Here is a 13,373-nt window from a genome sequence, read left to right on the forward strand (position 1 = left end):
GAAGGCGATTTTTTTCTACCAGACAAGCTTGACGAGTTATACAGCAAAAAAAACCTTGTCCAAAAGGCAACTTTGCGCAGACACTGTTGTCTCCAAGTGACCAGATTAGCTTTACCAGCTCACGCTGTTCTCAAAGCTTTCAGCGCACCCAAACCAGAATCTCTCCATCATCAAGGCGCCTCAGGACGAGACTCGCCTCGTTATATACAGCCGAAACTTTTACATGGAAAGGCGTGTGCCTTGATCACATGACGTGTCCAGCCAATCACGGTGAGCAGCAGCCAGCCCTTGCCTCTGGGCTCTGCTCTGCTCTGCTGCACTTGTCAGAGCTGCGAGTGTGCGGCGTCTGCTGCTGAGTCTCTGACGGTCACTGCCTCATGGACTAGCCCAGAACCATGACCCAACAACCCAACGGGACCGTCAGCAATGGCACCAGGGAGCCGAACAAGAGCCGAGACAAAGCTAGGAGAGAGGTGAAGATTGTCATAGTTGGAGATGGAGGATGCGGGAAGACTTCTCTGCTCATGGTGTATGCCAAGGGCTCCTTCCCAGAGGTGAGTGCTGGCCAGTCACTATATCTCTGCCATGTCACTACACTGGTGGTGCACATACATGAGGTTAGCCATACCTCTGGTGGTGTACATGCATGGGGCTTAGCCATACCTCTGGTGGTGTACATGCTTGGGGCTTAGCCGTACCTCTTGTGGTGTACATGCGTGGGGCTTAGCCGTACCTCTTGTGGTGTACATGCTTGGGGCTTAGCCGTACCTCTTGTGGTGTACATGCGTGGGGCTTAGCCGTACCTCTTGTGGTGTACATGCTGGGGCTTAGCCGTGCCTCTGGTGGTGTACATGCGCGGGGCTTAGCCGTACCTCTGGTGGTGTGCGTGCGCGGGGCTTAGCCGTACCTCTGGTGGTGTACATGCGCGGGGCTTAGCCATACCTCTGGTGGTGTACATGCGCGGGGCTTAGCCATACCTCTGGTTTTGTACATGCGCGGGGCTTAGCCGTACCTCTTGTGGTGTACATGCGTGGGGCTTAGCCGTACCTCTGGTGGTGTACATGTGCGGGGCTTAGCCGTACCTCTGGTGGTGTACATGTGCGGGGCTTAGCCGTACCTCTGGTTTTGTACATGCGCGGGGCTTAGCCGTACCTCTGGTGGTGTACATGCGCGGGGCTTAGCCGTACCTCTGGTGGTGTACATGCGCGGGGCTTAGCCGTACCTCTGGTGGTGTACATGCGCGGGGCTTAGCCGTACCTCTGGTGGTGTACATGCGCGGGGCTTAGCCGTACCTCTGGTGGTGTACATGCGCGGGGCTTAGCCGTACCTCTGGTGGTGTACATGCGCGGGGCTTAGCCGTACCTCTGGTGGTGTACATGCGCGGGGCTTAGCCGTACCTCTGGTGGTGTACATGCGCGGGGCTTAGCCGTACCTCTGGTGGTGTACATGCGCGGGGCTTAGCCGTACCTCTGGTGGTGTACATGCGCGGGGCTTAGCCGTACCTCTGGTGGTGTACATGCGCGGGGCTTAGCCGTACCTCTGGTGGTGTACATGCGCGGGGCTTAGCCGTACCTCTGGTGGTGTACATGCGCGGGGCTTAGCCGTACCTCTGGTGGTGTACATGCGCGGGGCTTAGCCGTACCTCTGGTGGTGTACATGCGCGGGGCTTAGCCGTACCTCTGGTGGTGTACATGCGCGGGGCTTAGCCGTACCTCTGGTCGCTAGTCTACTTGAGGGGAGGAAACCTCATCGTTAAAAGATCTTCAATCACAGCATACATCTACAGCACAAAGTATTATGATTGGCTGAATAGTGTGAGTGTAGTTTTTTACAACCTATCAAAAACCTAGCATTTCGAGAGGGTGCTGTCCACCCAATCACATTAGCGGAATTTCCCCATGAGGTTTCCCGTTTGGTCCCCTCAAGTAGACAAACACTGCAATAGGTACTAAAACATAACTGGAAATAATCACAGATGGCAATTAGTGACTATCTGTACAGAGCTCAGGATGCCATGCATGTAAAGGCATCAATCTACATTTCAATGATCCAAGTGGACATTTACAGTGTAATTAGCCTGTGCTGACCCAAATCATTGGCATACACTAGCAGTTGGGATTGAAACATGGTTTATTCTTTACTAAAGATTGTTTAGCCAATTGGTGTATAAGGTATAGTTTCCATAGTCCTTTATTTTCCAATTTGTTCCCAGTGGGCTTCTTTGGTAACAGTAATCTCCTGTCCCCAAGCACGGTCTTGCAGTTCCCAAAAGGTTTACACTAAATATTGGTCTGTCCTCATCTGGAATGAAGGTCACATTTCATAATGTATGCTAAGTAGAAGTCTGAATTCTCCAGTCTGTTTTGCCTTCTGTGATCATCATCATTGTATGATTCATCAGCTATTATCCCAGGACAGAGAGAGCTATAGGATGTGACTACTCTCCAAGAGCGAGTGCTGCACAGAGACACTCCACGCTGCCTTTATATACTGTATATAGATTTATTGATTGTGTTACTGCAAAGGGATTTCCTGAGCTTGTGAAATGTTACTTTTGGTATTTACAGTTGACCATTTGCGTGTTGTGTAAAGTGTTTGTTTCCAGACCTGTTTCATAGTGTTATCTTCAACTGGGCTCAACCTAAAATCAATGCAACCTCCCAACCCTTTCCAGGCAGCTAACAGATCAAAATGTTACTGCTTTCTGACCCCTACCCTGATTAAGGTTCCCTTCATGTCAGCTGACCTTTTTCAGTTGTCAGAAAGAAGATTACAACTACAAAGCAGATGAAAATGATTCAATTTGCATATTGAATAGAACCCCCCCCCCCCCCCCCCTTCCTCTTTCCCACCAATATACAATTTCTACTGGGGCCAGTGGCTTAGTGCTAGGTACACACCATACAATTTTCTGTTAGATTTAAAGCTATCTGGCAGGTAAATCTAACAGAAAATTGTATGGTGTGTACCTAGCATTATAGCTACACCACTGTTCCTCACATCTGCCTGCTTCTGGCGAGAGAGATAGAAGGTAGAGTCATTACCTAGTTTCCTTTCTTCTTTGCTCTAATGCTGGGCATGCACTGAGTGTTTTGTCCTTAGCAATCGAGCCCCTGATGGCTCGATTGATAATATCCGACAGGTCCGATGACTCGCCGGATAGATTCCCCGCAGGCGGACAATAGCGGGGAATCGAGCGGAAGATAAGGAGCGTCCACGGGGACGAGCAGGGATCGATGGTGGCGCCGGCGGGGATGCGCCGGGATCAAGCCAGCGGCTCGATCCGGCGCATAATCGAGGCCGTGTATGCCCAGCATAAAGGATTCCTTATGCTGGTAATACACCATACAATTTTCTGTTAGATTCTTCTGTTAGATTCTTCTGTTAGATTCTTCTGTTAGATTCTTCTGTTAGATTCTTCTGTTAGATTCTTCTGTTAGATTCTTCTGTTAGATTCTTCTGTTAGATTCTTCTGTTAGATTCTTCTGTTAGATTCTTCTGTTAGATTCTTCTGTTAGATTCTTCTGTTAGATTCTTCTGTTAGATTCTTCTGTTAGAATGGTCATTATCTCTGGTGCATTGTCTTCTGGTTATCTCCTGCTGAGTAGAACAATGCCTAATTGCTCGGCAGATAGATGGTAAGATAGATAAAGTTCCAACATGTTGAACGTTATCTATCTGGCAGGTAAATCTAATGCTGGGGATACATGGTACGTTTGTCCCCTTTATTAATCGAGCCACTGATGGATCAACTGATAGTACCTGCGTCTTATGGTCCGAAATGTAACAATTGAGACCAGCACCAGAGGCCACACATACACCGCAGCCAGGCACGCTGGCCCGTCTCACTCTGATCAGAGTGAGTGCAGTGATTGGCTAGTATGGCAGAGCCTTGTCCCACCCTCAAGGCCATCGGCCCCCACCTGATTGGAATATACAGTAGGAACAGCGAGTGCTAGTGCGATGGATTGCGGGGGTCAGCGTGTTTGGCCGGTGCAGCGGCCATAATTGACAGCGTCCCCACGTTATTAGACGGCAGGCCAGACATCTGAAAGGAATATATGAAGATAGAGGCCAAGCAGATGAGTAAAGTGATGCAGTGGATGGCAGGGGTTAGCGTGTCTCGCTGCTGCAGCAGCCGTGATTGACCGCGGCACCACGTGATTGGCCAGCGAGCATCTGAAAGGGACAAATTGAGGAAGAGTAAGTGGTGCACTGGATGGCGATATGGACAGAGAAAGGGGGACACAGGACTAACAAAGGAAGGACATGGTGGACACAGAAAGGACTGAGGAAGACATAGAGGAACACAAAAGGTACAAGGGGGACCCAGAAGGTACAAGGGAGACATAATTTAGGGGGATTGGAGGAAAAGGTTCATAAGATGCTCCTGTGCCATGGACGCACCAGGATAAGTATGTCTTTTTTTTTTTTTTTCCTGATTTTTGTCCTCTAAACCTAGGTGCGTCTTATGGTCTGAAAAATACGATAATAAAAAAAAAAAAAGCAGCTTGAATAAAATGCAATGGCAGCTTTCAGAGCAGATAAACTATACTTTGGGAGCGTGTAATTTGTAAATGGACAATATTACTTGTGTACAAACGAAAATATTGTAAATGTATGAATGTTATGTCAGGGGTTCCGACCACTTCAGAGTGGAGCTGAACTCTCTGCACAGGACAGAAGAAAAACAGAGACATGCATCCTGTATGTATTTAGAGAGTTTAACCTGTCTAGTACCCCCTAATTTGTGTCTAATCAAAAGTTGTAATTTGATCTCTCCCTTGTGTCACCTGACTGCCACAGCAGAGATGGCAGATGAGCTCATTTGAAAGCACAGGATGATGATATGTCTGCTTCCATGAAAGCAGGAAGTAGAAACAGTGCAGATTTATTTTAGGGTTTGTATCACCTGTAACAAAGAAATGTTTTTCTTTAAAGGTTATTATGCTGTTGGGTATCTTTTAGAGCAGGGAGGAAGATCTGAGTTTAGTTCCGCTTTAAATTTGAGTATATACAGCCAAGAGCTGGTTGGCCAGTTAATGGAGAAGATTAATCAGTAAGTCCGCAGTGCGCAATGTCATTTGCAGCATTGTGTGATGGCGGGAGATCAGTTGTCACAGAAAATCCTGTGTTACGTCTCTCCATAACTGTTGTGTGATGGAAGCCAAACGCCCGTTCCCAGACTGAGCTTGTGTAGCCTTACATCTGTGGAGCAAAACAAAAGTTTGCTTTCTTAAAACAGAGAGAATTTGTGATAATTCAGGTTGGAGTGAGCTCGAGATGTCTCCCCGTGCATCACTGCTGAATATATGCAAGTTAACCATTGTACCCTCCAGAACACACCTCCAGAACCGCTGGAATGCAATGATGTGTCAGTTTGTTAATTTGTACAGAGCCATAATAATCCAACATGCATACAGACTGTTTCGGATTGTGTGATCCTCATCAGTGCATGGCATGGATTAATTTGGCTCTATGCAGTAGTCATTGCTAATACTTTCTGCTATGGAACTGATGGGGAGGATTGCACGAGTTACGGAGATCAACACGACTGGAAATCTCATGTGTAGCAGCCCTCATTAACATCCATGTGAGATTTTAGTGACATGACTGAGCAATTTAATAAGTGCCTGTAAAGTCCATTCTGGAGTATATGCCAGTAACAGGTATTTGTATAATGTGTAAAGGTCTGTGTATATCTGATGCTCATGCAGAGGTCACTGACCCTTGGCATTCCCAAAGCATATTTGTGCTCTTGCTGTATAAACAAAGTAGGCCTGTTTTTTTTCCTTTAAAGTGTTTCCTCAATATACAAGTCTGCACTGTGTCCTGTAGTAAGAAAATACAATAGCTGTGTTCAGTAAATATTGTGCTCTGTAATCCCTTATCCACAAATCACACCCATAGCTATGTGACATGAGATTTTTCCTTTTGTCACATGTAACACAGGCAGCAATGACAACCTGTTATTGTTTAGAATGTCTTCATCACACCATTAAAGCATTTTTATTACCGTGATGACACTTGTGGTAAAAATTCACTGAATTTGTGTCATTGGTAAAGGAATCTCTAGTTGGGTGCCGGCATCAAAACATAATGTGACAGGTTCTCATCCTTCCTCACTCCATCCATCCTCTGTGAAGTTCTCTCTGTTTCACCTTAAAGTGTACCAAAGATTAGTAAATACAAAAAAAAGTATACCTACCTGGGGCTTCCTATAGTATTTCAATAATTTGAATACTATAGGACTCTTTCTTCAACTGTTTTCTGCAGAGCACACATCCGGCAGTGGGACAGCAGGGATCGCAGTGGGGCTGATGAGAGTATTTGTTTACCTCTTGTCATCACTTGTCACTATCTGTTAAAAATAGGGGAGTGCCACACGTATCTTTATTCTCCTGAACGAATACCTGGGGCTTCCTCCAGCCCCCTCCGGCCTGATCGCTCCCACACCGCTGTACTCAGCCTTTTGCATCTTTGGTAACTTCGGTATCCAGTCATTTTGTCTGTGGATATTACTTTGCACATCAGTTGTCCTTTCACAGTGTTCTCCCCAGGCTCTTTTAGGCGGGTGCTCCACCCGGCTAGATTTGGTGACCACCCGGCTGTCATCGGCTCACCTCCTCCTATGCTGTAAGCACAGTTGCCCTGCATTTTCAACTCGCCCCACCCGGCTACTTTTTCATGCCACCCGGCTGGAAAAAAATTCTGGGGAGAACACTGCTTTCAGTTATAACTGACAAGGGTCCTAAGGCTTTTAGCTTCCTGAGAGACAAATCTGACCAACAAATGTTGTCAGATCTGGAAGGAATCATTGTTAGAAGAAAATGAGCTTCTGGAAGGAACTGACTGAGGTAAGTATGTAATATTTATTTGCAGGTGCATAATGTATTGTTTTTGTTTACTTTTTTCTCGCCAAGCCGTGACCCAGGAAGTACTCCTGGGTGGCGGCTTAGCTTCTGATTGGAAGAAGCTGGCGGAGGCTGCATGTAATGGGGAGGCGGAGGAGGACACTGACATTTGCAGGTAAAGCAGATTGTCGCTAGATTTGCACTATTACCCCCTAAGCAGGGGGGATGGGGCGCTTGGGAGCAGGACACAGAGGCATGTCTGTGCACAGAACACACCTCTATGTCCTATTAAGATTTGAAAAAAACCCTCCTCAGGTTCTCTTTAACCACTTTCACCTCCTGGACGTAGTAGCTACATCCAGGAGGCCGTGTGCGCTCCTGCGGCCAATCTCGCGCGTGCATGCGCGCTCCTGGCTGCGGATCGTTAGCCCAAGAATCAATGAATCAGGCCATGGTGCCCGATCACTGATTCCTCTCCCCGCAGAAAAAGCGACAGCTTCTCTCGGAAGCCTTGCTTTTTCTGCCTCCTACGTCCCTCTAAGCGTACATGTTACTCTTAGAGTGACGTCATGTAAACAAACCTAAGGTTGCTATCTTGTGGCCAAAAAATAAAACATCAACATAAAAAAAAGTATATTTACAGTAAAAAAAAATTACTAATTACTATCCCACCCTCCCAAAAATACCCAAATAAAATGTTTAATAAAAAAAAAAATTACAATTAAAAAAACCACCTAAATATTTACCCAAGGGCCTGAACTTTTTTTAAATATCTGATGAAAGATGATTTTTTTTTTATTTTTATTATTATATGCTTGTAAATAGTGATGGATGCAAAACGTAAAAATGCACTTATTTCCAAATAAAATATTGTCGCCATACATTGTGATAGGGACATAATTTAAACGGTGTAATAACCGGGACAAATGGGCAAATACAATACGTGGGTTTTAATTATGGAGGCATGTATTATTTTAAAACTATAATGGCCGACAACTGAGAAATAATGAATTTTTTCGTTTTTTTTTCTTACTATTAAAATGCATTTACAGTAAGGTAGCTCTTAGCAAAATGCACAACCCAAAGACAGCCTAATTGGTGGCGGAAAAAACAAGATAATAATAATTCCTTTTTTTGTATAGCACTTTTCTCCTGTCGGACTCAAATCGCTTGCGAGGCAGCCACTAGAGCGCACTCAGTAGGCAGTAGCAGTGTTAGGGAGTCTCGCCCAAAGAACTCCTTACTGAATAGGTGCTGGCTTACTGAACGGGCAGAGCTGAGATTCGAACCCTGGTCTCCTGTGTCAGAGGCAGAGCCCTTAACCATTACACTATCCAGCCACTGTAAATCAGTTCATTGTGATAAGTAGTGATAAAGTTATAGGCTAATGAATGGGAGGTGAACATTGCTCGGATGCATGAAGTGAAAACGACTGAGGGCTGAAGTGGTTAAGCGGCATAACGCTCAGAAGATTTTCCTGTTAGAGTGCCCCTGAGGATTGTAAAAGCTTTCTTGCCCCCACAAGCTGTAGCTAGCACTAGGCTAGCTAGCATAAGCAGCCAGCACCTTCCGATCGCCGCCGCTCCCCCGATTATACTTTACCCAGCCTGGATCCAGCGATCAGTGCAGCTCCCCGCACAGCTCAGGTCATCACTATGGGGAGGATCGCACATGACATCACTGACGTCATTCGCAGACCCGATCCTCCCCATAGAAAGATTGGAGCTGTACGGAAAGGCTGCGCTGATTGCTGGAGCCAGGGGGGTAATGTATTAAGTGGCTGAATCGGCGGCAATCGGAGGATGCCGGGCACTTGGACTACCTAGCCTAGTGCTAACTACAGCTTGTGGGGCCATTACACCTTTTACAATCTTTGGGGGGGGTATTGTAATTTAAGGAAGTGGTATGCCCGACACTGTTTAAATGAATGGATGGTAGTCGGTACTGCCTTTTACAGTCTGTACAAATGCTGCGCTTGATCCTGCTGTTGCCAGTCGTTTCGTTTCATCCTGAGCGCTGAATGCAGTGTCCAGGATCAGTAAACCGCAGCACTTTTGTGTCCCAAAGTGGGGGTCAAAACGCAGTGCATTTGCCAATTACAGGAAGCACCACCGGAGGTTGCCAAATGCTTAAAGAGAACCTGAACTGAAAATAAAAAGTCAAAATAACCCTACACAGGTCATACTTCTCAGTCCTCCATTTTAAAAATGGCCATTACCTCCTAACAGCTTCCTGGTCAGCACACTGTTAAACTGTAATATCACCCACTTGAGCCATAGGGAAACATGCACATTCAGTTGTAACTGACAGCTGCTGATATATAACTGACAGCAACTGGTATATTTTAATTCTGACAAAATATTGTCAGACCTGGAAGGGATCAATGTAAGAAGAAAATGGTGAGCCTCTGAGAGGAACTGATGGTGAGGTAAGAATGTAATATTAATTTGCAGCTACATCATGTGTTTTAAATAATTTTAAAACACGAAAATCTTAAAATTTAAAACACATACAAATAAGTTCATTTCTTCCAGAGTAAAATGCGCCATAAATTATCTATGTTGCTGGCACTTACAGTAGGTAGTAGAAATCTGACATTGCCAACAGGTTTTAGGTTAGTCCATCTCTTCATGGGGGATTCTCAGCATGGCCTTTTATTCTTTATAAAGACATTCTCTGAAAAAGATTTATACAAAGATGCTGGCCAGCCTCCCTGCTCACAGCACACATTTTTGGCAGTTGGACGGAGCAACTGCCATTCACTAAAGAAAACCCTGAGACCCTCCCCCCCCCCCCCCCCCCCAATAAGATGATGGGCTAGTCCAAAATCTGTTGGTAATATCAGATTTCTACAACTTACTGTATGTGACAGCAAAATAGGAGAAAACTAATTTATGGCTCATTTTTTCTCTGGAAGAAACGTTCTTCTTATTTGTATGTTTACATGTATTTTAAATTTTAAGATTTTTGTGACAGAGGTCCTTTAACTGTTTGCTAGCAGAAAAACATTTCAGAGAGACGCCACACTGCTGGTTCAGACATCCAGCAGTTAGAAAGTCTACATGCCTGCTATTCTACCTACTGGCCACCCAACCTGCATGTTTAGGGCTGTAGTAAGCCAAAGATTTGCTCTTTATAGTGTATTTATTTTTCTGAGTGCAGGGCACAGCCTTACTCCCTGCGCATATCTACCTGTTAGTACTCCCCCTTACTTTCTTGGAATGTATTGAGCATATTTCAAGAATTGTATCTTTGTTATAAGTCTCTCTGCAGGTGCAGTGCTACCCATGATTACAGCTTTCTATGGGGCTTTGTGTTCTATGTTAGCTGAAGAGAAGTGTGTTCTATATTATATGATCCATCAGATGTATGTGAGAACATGGGTATAGAAGGTACAGAACACACACAGTGCACAGCTGGGACTCCATTCCTAAGCATAACATAGCATTTATAGAGGGAGCTGCAGAACATTTGTACAAACTGCTGTACATGCTAGGAAATTCTGTTCCATATCTTGTTCCATTGCTGGGGAATGTCTTTCCTTTGGTTTATCCCAAATAGCCAACATGCATACATTAAACAAAAAGCTGACAGTATGCATTTAAAGTGAAGATGTTTTTTCCTCCCTCAACAAATTCCTCTTTCATTTTTTTTCTTTGCTCTTTTTAAATTTAAAACTAGGACTAGCAGCAAATGAACAGGTCATTAATCAGCCCCACCAACCTCTGTAACAGATCTTCAGTCAAGGCAAAAGTCAATGTTGTAATGTAAGGCAGTGCACTTTGTACTGTGAGCTTAGGGTACTTTCACACTATATGATTTGCATTATGTATCCTAAGAAATAGGCTCTTAGGGCTGGAACCCACAGGAGCGCTTTTGGCAGCGTTTTGGCAGCACTGCGATACGCTAGCAGTTTGCCAAAACGCTGGGCTAATGTTAATGGATGGGGCAACTTCCACAGGAGCGTTTGAGTTTCCCAGAAACGCAAACGCAGGACCTGCAGCATTTTGGGAGCGTTAGCGCTTCAATGTAAAGTATTGAAACGCTAGCAGAAACGCTCAGCAAAACCTAAACTGAGCGGTTTTGCTAGCGTTTTGCGGTTCAGCACACTGTAAACAAAATGAAAAATAATTCACAGGACCAATCAGGATAAAAACGCAAACCGCAAAACGCTACGCACCCGCTGGGCAAAAAAATACAATGTTGCAAAACACGACCAAAAACGCGCATGAATCCGCTTGCAAACCGCTCAGACAAAACGCTAGCGGTTGCGTTTTGCGTTTGCGGTTTTCAGTGGGTTCCAGGCCTTAAAGTTGCATTGCACACTACCGCTATGATGCGACCCATACAGTGCATAGACTTCATGCTAGCTGTGCGTTAGCTAGTAAAGCTCAGCATGCTGTGAGTTTTTCCGTCTGAAATTGTTGCACCGCAACGTAAGGGCGCCAGTGCCATATAATTGCATCGTGTTGCGATTATATTGCTTTAAAATGGACACAATGTGAAGAGACTCAGGCTGTGTTCCCACTATACTTCTGCATCACGTGCAGGAGTGGACAGTATGTCGGCTCTGCTGGTCCGCAGTGATGTGGATGGAGCTCGGGGCAGATTTACTTCCCAGTAGGCTATGTAGGGAAACGCATCCGCCTGCCTGGGATTATCGTTGACTGCACAAAAGTGCGGTCCGTTTGCTGCCATGGATCTGATGCAGCTTGATAAGTGTGAACGGCTCTTGTGTATAACATAGGAGCCATTCACTCTCCACTTAGCCATAAGCTGGGAGAGGACAAAAAATTCCATTCTCTGCTCTAGTGGGAACAGAGCCTTGAAGAGAACCCAAGGCGGCATCAGAAAAGGAAATAAAAAATCATACTACCTGCTGCACGCTGCCTCCTGGATGCATCTGTGCTGCTCTCCATGGCTGCGCTCATCCTCCGCAGCCTGTTCATCCTTCAATCACTGTCGCAGGAAATCCAAAATGGCCACGACCCAGAAGTACTTCCTGGGTCACGGCTTAGCTGCTAATTGGAGGAAGCTAGCAGAGGTGGGGAGCGAGCTGACAGAGGCTGGGGGAGCAGGTGATTGATGGCTGGAAGGGGGAAAAGGTGGTTAGCTTTCAGGGGGGACAGCAGAGCGCAGGGGGGGACTGACAGTGGCACCAGAAGGACACAGAGGCATATCATTGGGCAGAGAACATGACTCTGTGTCCTATAATCTATACACTGACCGCCTCGGGTACTCTTTTTAAAGGGATACTGAAGCTGTGGTTTAAAAATCAGTTTTACTCACCTGGGGCTTCTACCAGCCCCCTGCAGCCGTCCCGTGCCCTCACAGTCACTCACGGATCCTTCTGTCTCCCCGCCGCCAGCTAGTTTTGTTTCCACCGACAGGCTTACTGCGCCTATGCAGGCCTGACCACGCATCTCCTTCTTTAGGCGCAGGACGCTATTGCATATGGGAACGCCAAGAAGGCTACGCGTGGCCGGGCCTGTCAGCGAAACTAGCTGGCGGCGGGGGACAGGTGAATCCGTGAGTGACTGCTAGGGCATGGGATGGTTGCAGGGGGCTGGTGAAAGCCCCAGGTGACTAAAACGTTTTTTTTTTTTTTTTTTTTTTTTGACACCCATGTCTTTATCCCATTAAGGTGGCCAGACCCCATACACAAATTCGATAATTACGATCCGTTGTCCCGGAAAATAAAGCGTTTATTTATTTTTTTCATTTGTTTGAGAAATCTGATTGAATTTCTCATTTTTATTCGATAGAAGAGCGACAGTGCTGGATGTTTCTGATCAGTTTTTGTCAAAATTGTATGACGTGTGGTAGATTATCAATTACTTGATGTACAGACCCAAGCAATTTTTTTTTGAGTTTTCAATCCATTTTTTTTTTTCATAATTGGGGAAAAATTTTACGTGTGTGGAACATTAGGTCAGATTTTTGAAATGTTACAATCGGTTAGAAAAATGGATTGCAATTCTTGAATTGAAAAGATATTTTAAAAAAATTGTATGGTGTGTGTGCGCGTGGTCACCTTTAGAGGCAATCCTCCCCCGACACGGCTTGATATATTTACCTTTCCGGGATCCAGCACAGGCGCAGTAGCAGCTCTTCGCTCAGGCTAGGCGGAAATAGCCGAGCCCGTATCTGCTCTACTGCGCAGGTGCAAAAGGACTTGCGCCTGGCAGTAGAGGAGATCGTTCGGGTTCGGCGATTTCCATTTTACCACGAATGAAGAGTGGCTAGTGCCCCTGTGCTGGATCCTGGAAGGTAAATATTTCCATCGCAGCACTTTGGGGGGGGGGGGCTGCAGCTGGACAACAGAGGGATGGAGAAGAATGGGGGAAGCCTCATTAGAATCCAAAGGCTTCCCCCTCCCGAAGTAAGTACCCCCCCAGGGGCCTTTTTTTTTTTTCTTTTTTTTTTTTTTTTCTTTTAATTACAGGATTGCTTTAAGCCTCGCACACACTCATGACTCAAGTCGTTTGAGGCAAGTGAGAATGACAATCTGTGGCGACA

The 13,373-nt window shown here is 45.8% G+C and overlaps 1 protein-coding gene across 1 annotated transcript in view; it reads left to right on the forward strand.

Moving 5' to 3' along the window:
• Nucleotides 1–291: 291 nt before the first annotated feature.
• The window catches only part of RHOF (ras homolog family member F, filopodia associated), a 105,414-nt gene continuing 92,332 nt past the window's right edge, over nucleotides 292–13,373 (forward strand). The window contains exon 1 of the mRNA XM_068244974.1: nucleotides 292–554. Coding sequence (XP_068101075.1) covers nucleotides 396–554 — 159 coding nt within the window. The 5' untranslated portion in view covers nucleotides 292–395. The remainder of the gene's footprint in view (nucleotides 555–13,373) is intronic.

This window comes from Hyperolius riggenbachi, chromosome 1 (assembly GCF_040937935.1).
Source record: "Hyperolius riggenbachi isolate aHypRig1 chromosome 1, aHypRig1.pri, whole genome shotgun sequence".
NCBI lineage: Eukaryota > Metazoa > Chordata > Amphibia > Anura > Hyperoliidae > Hyperolius > Hyperolius riggenbachi.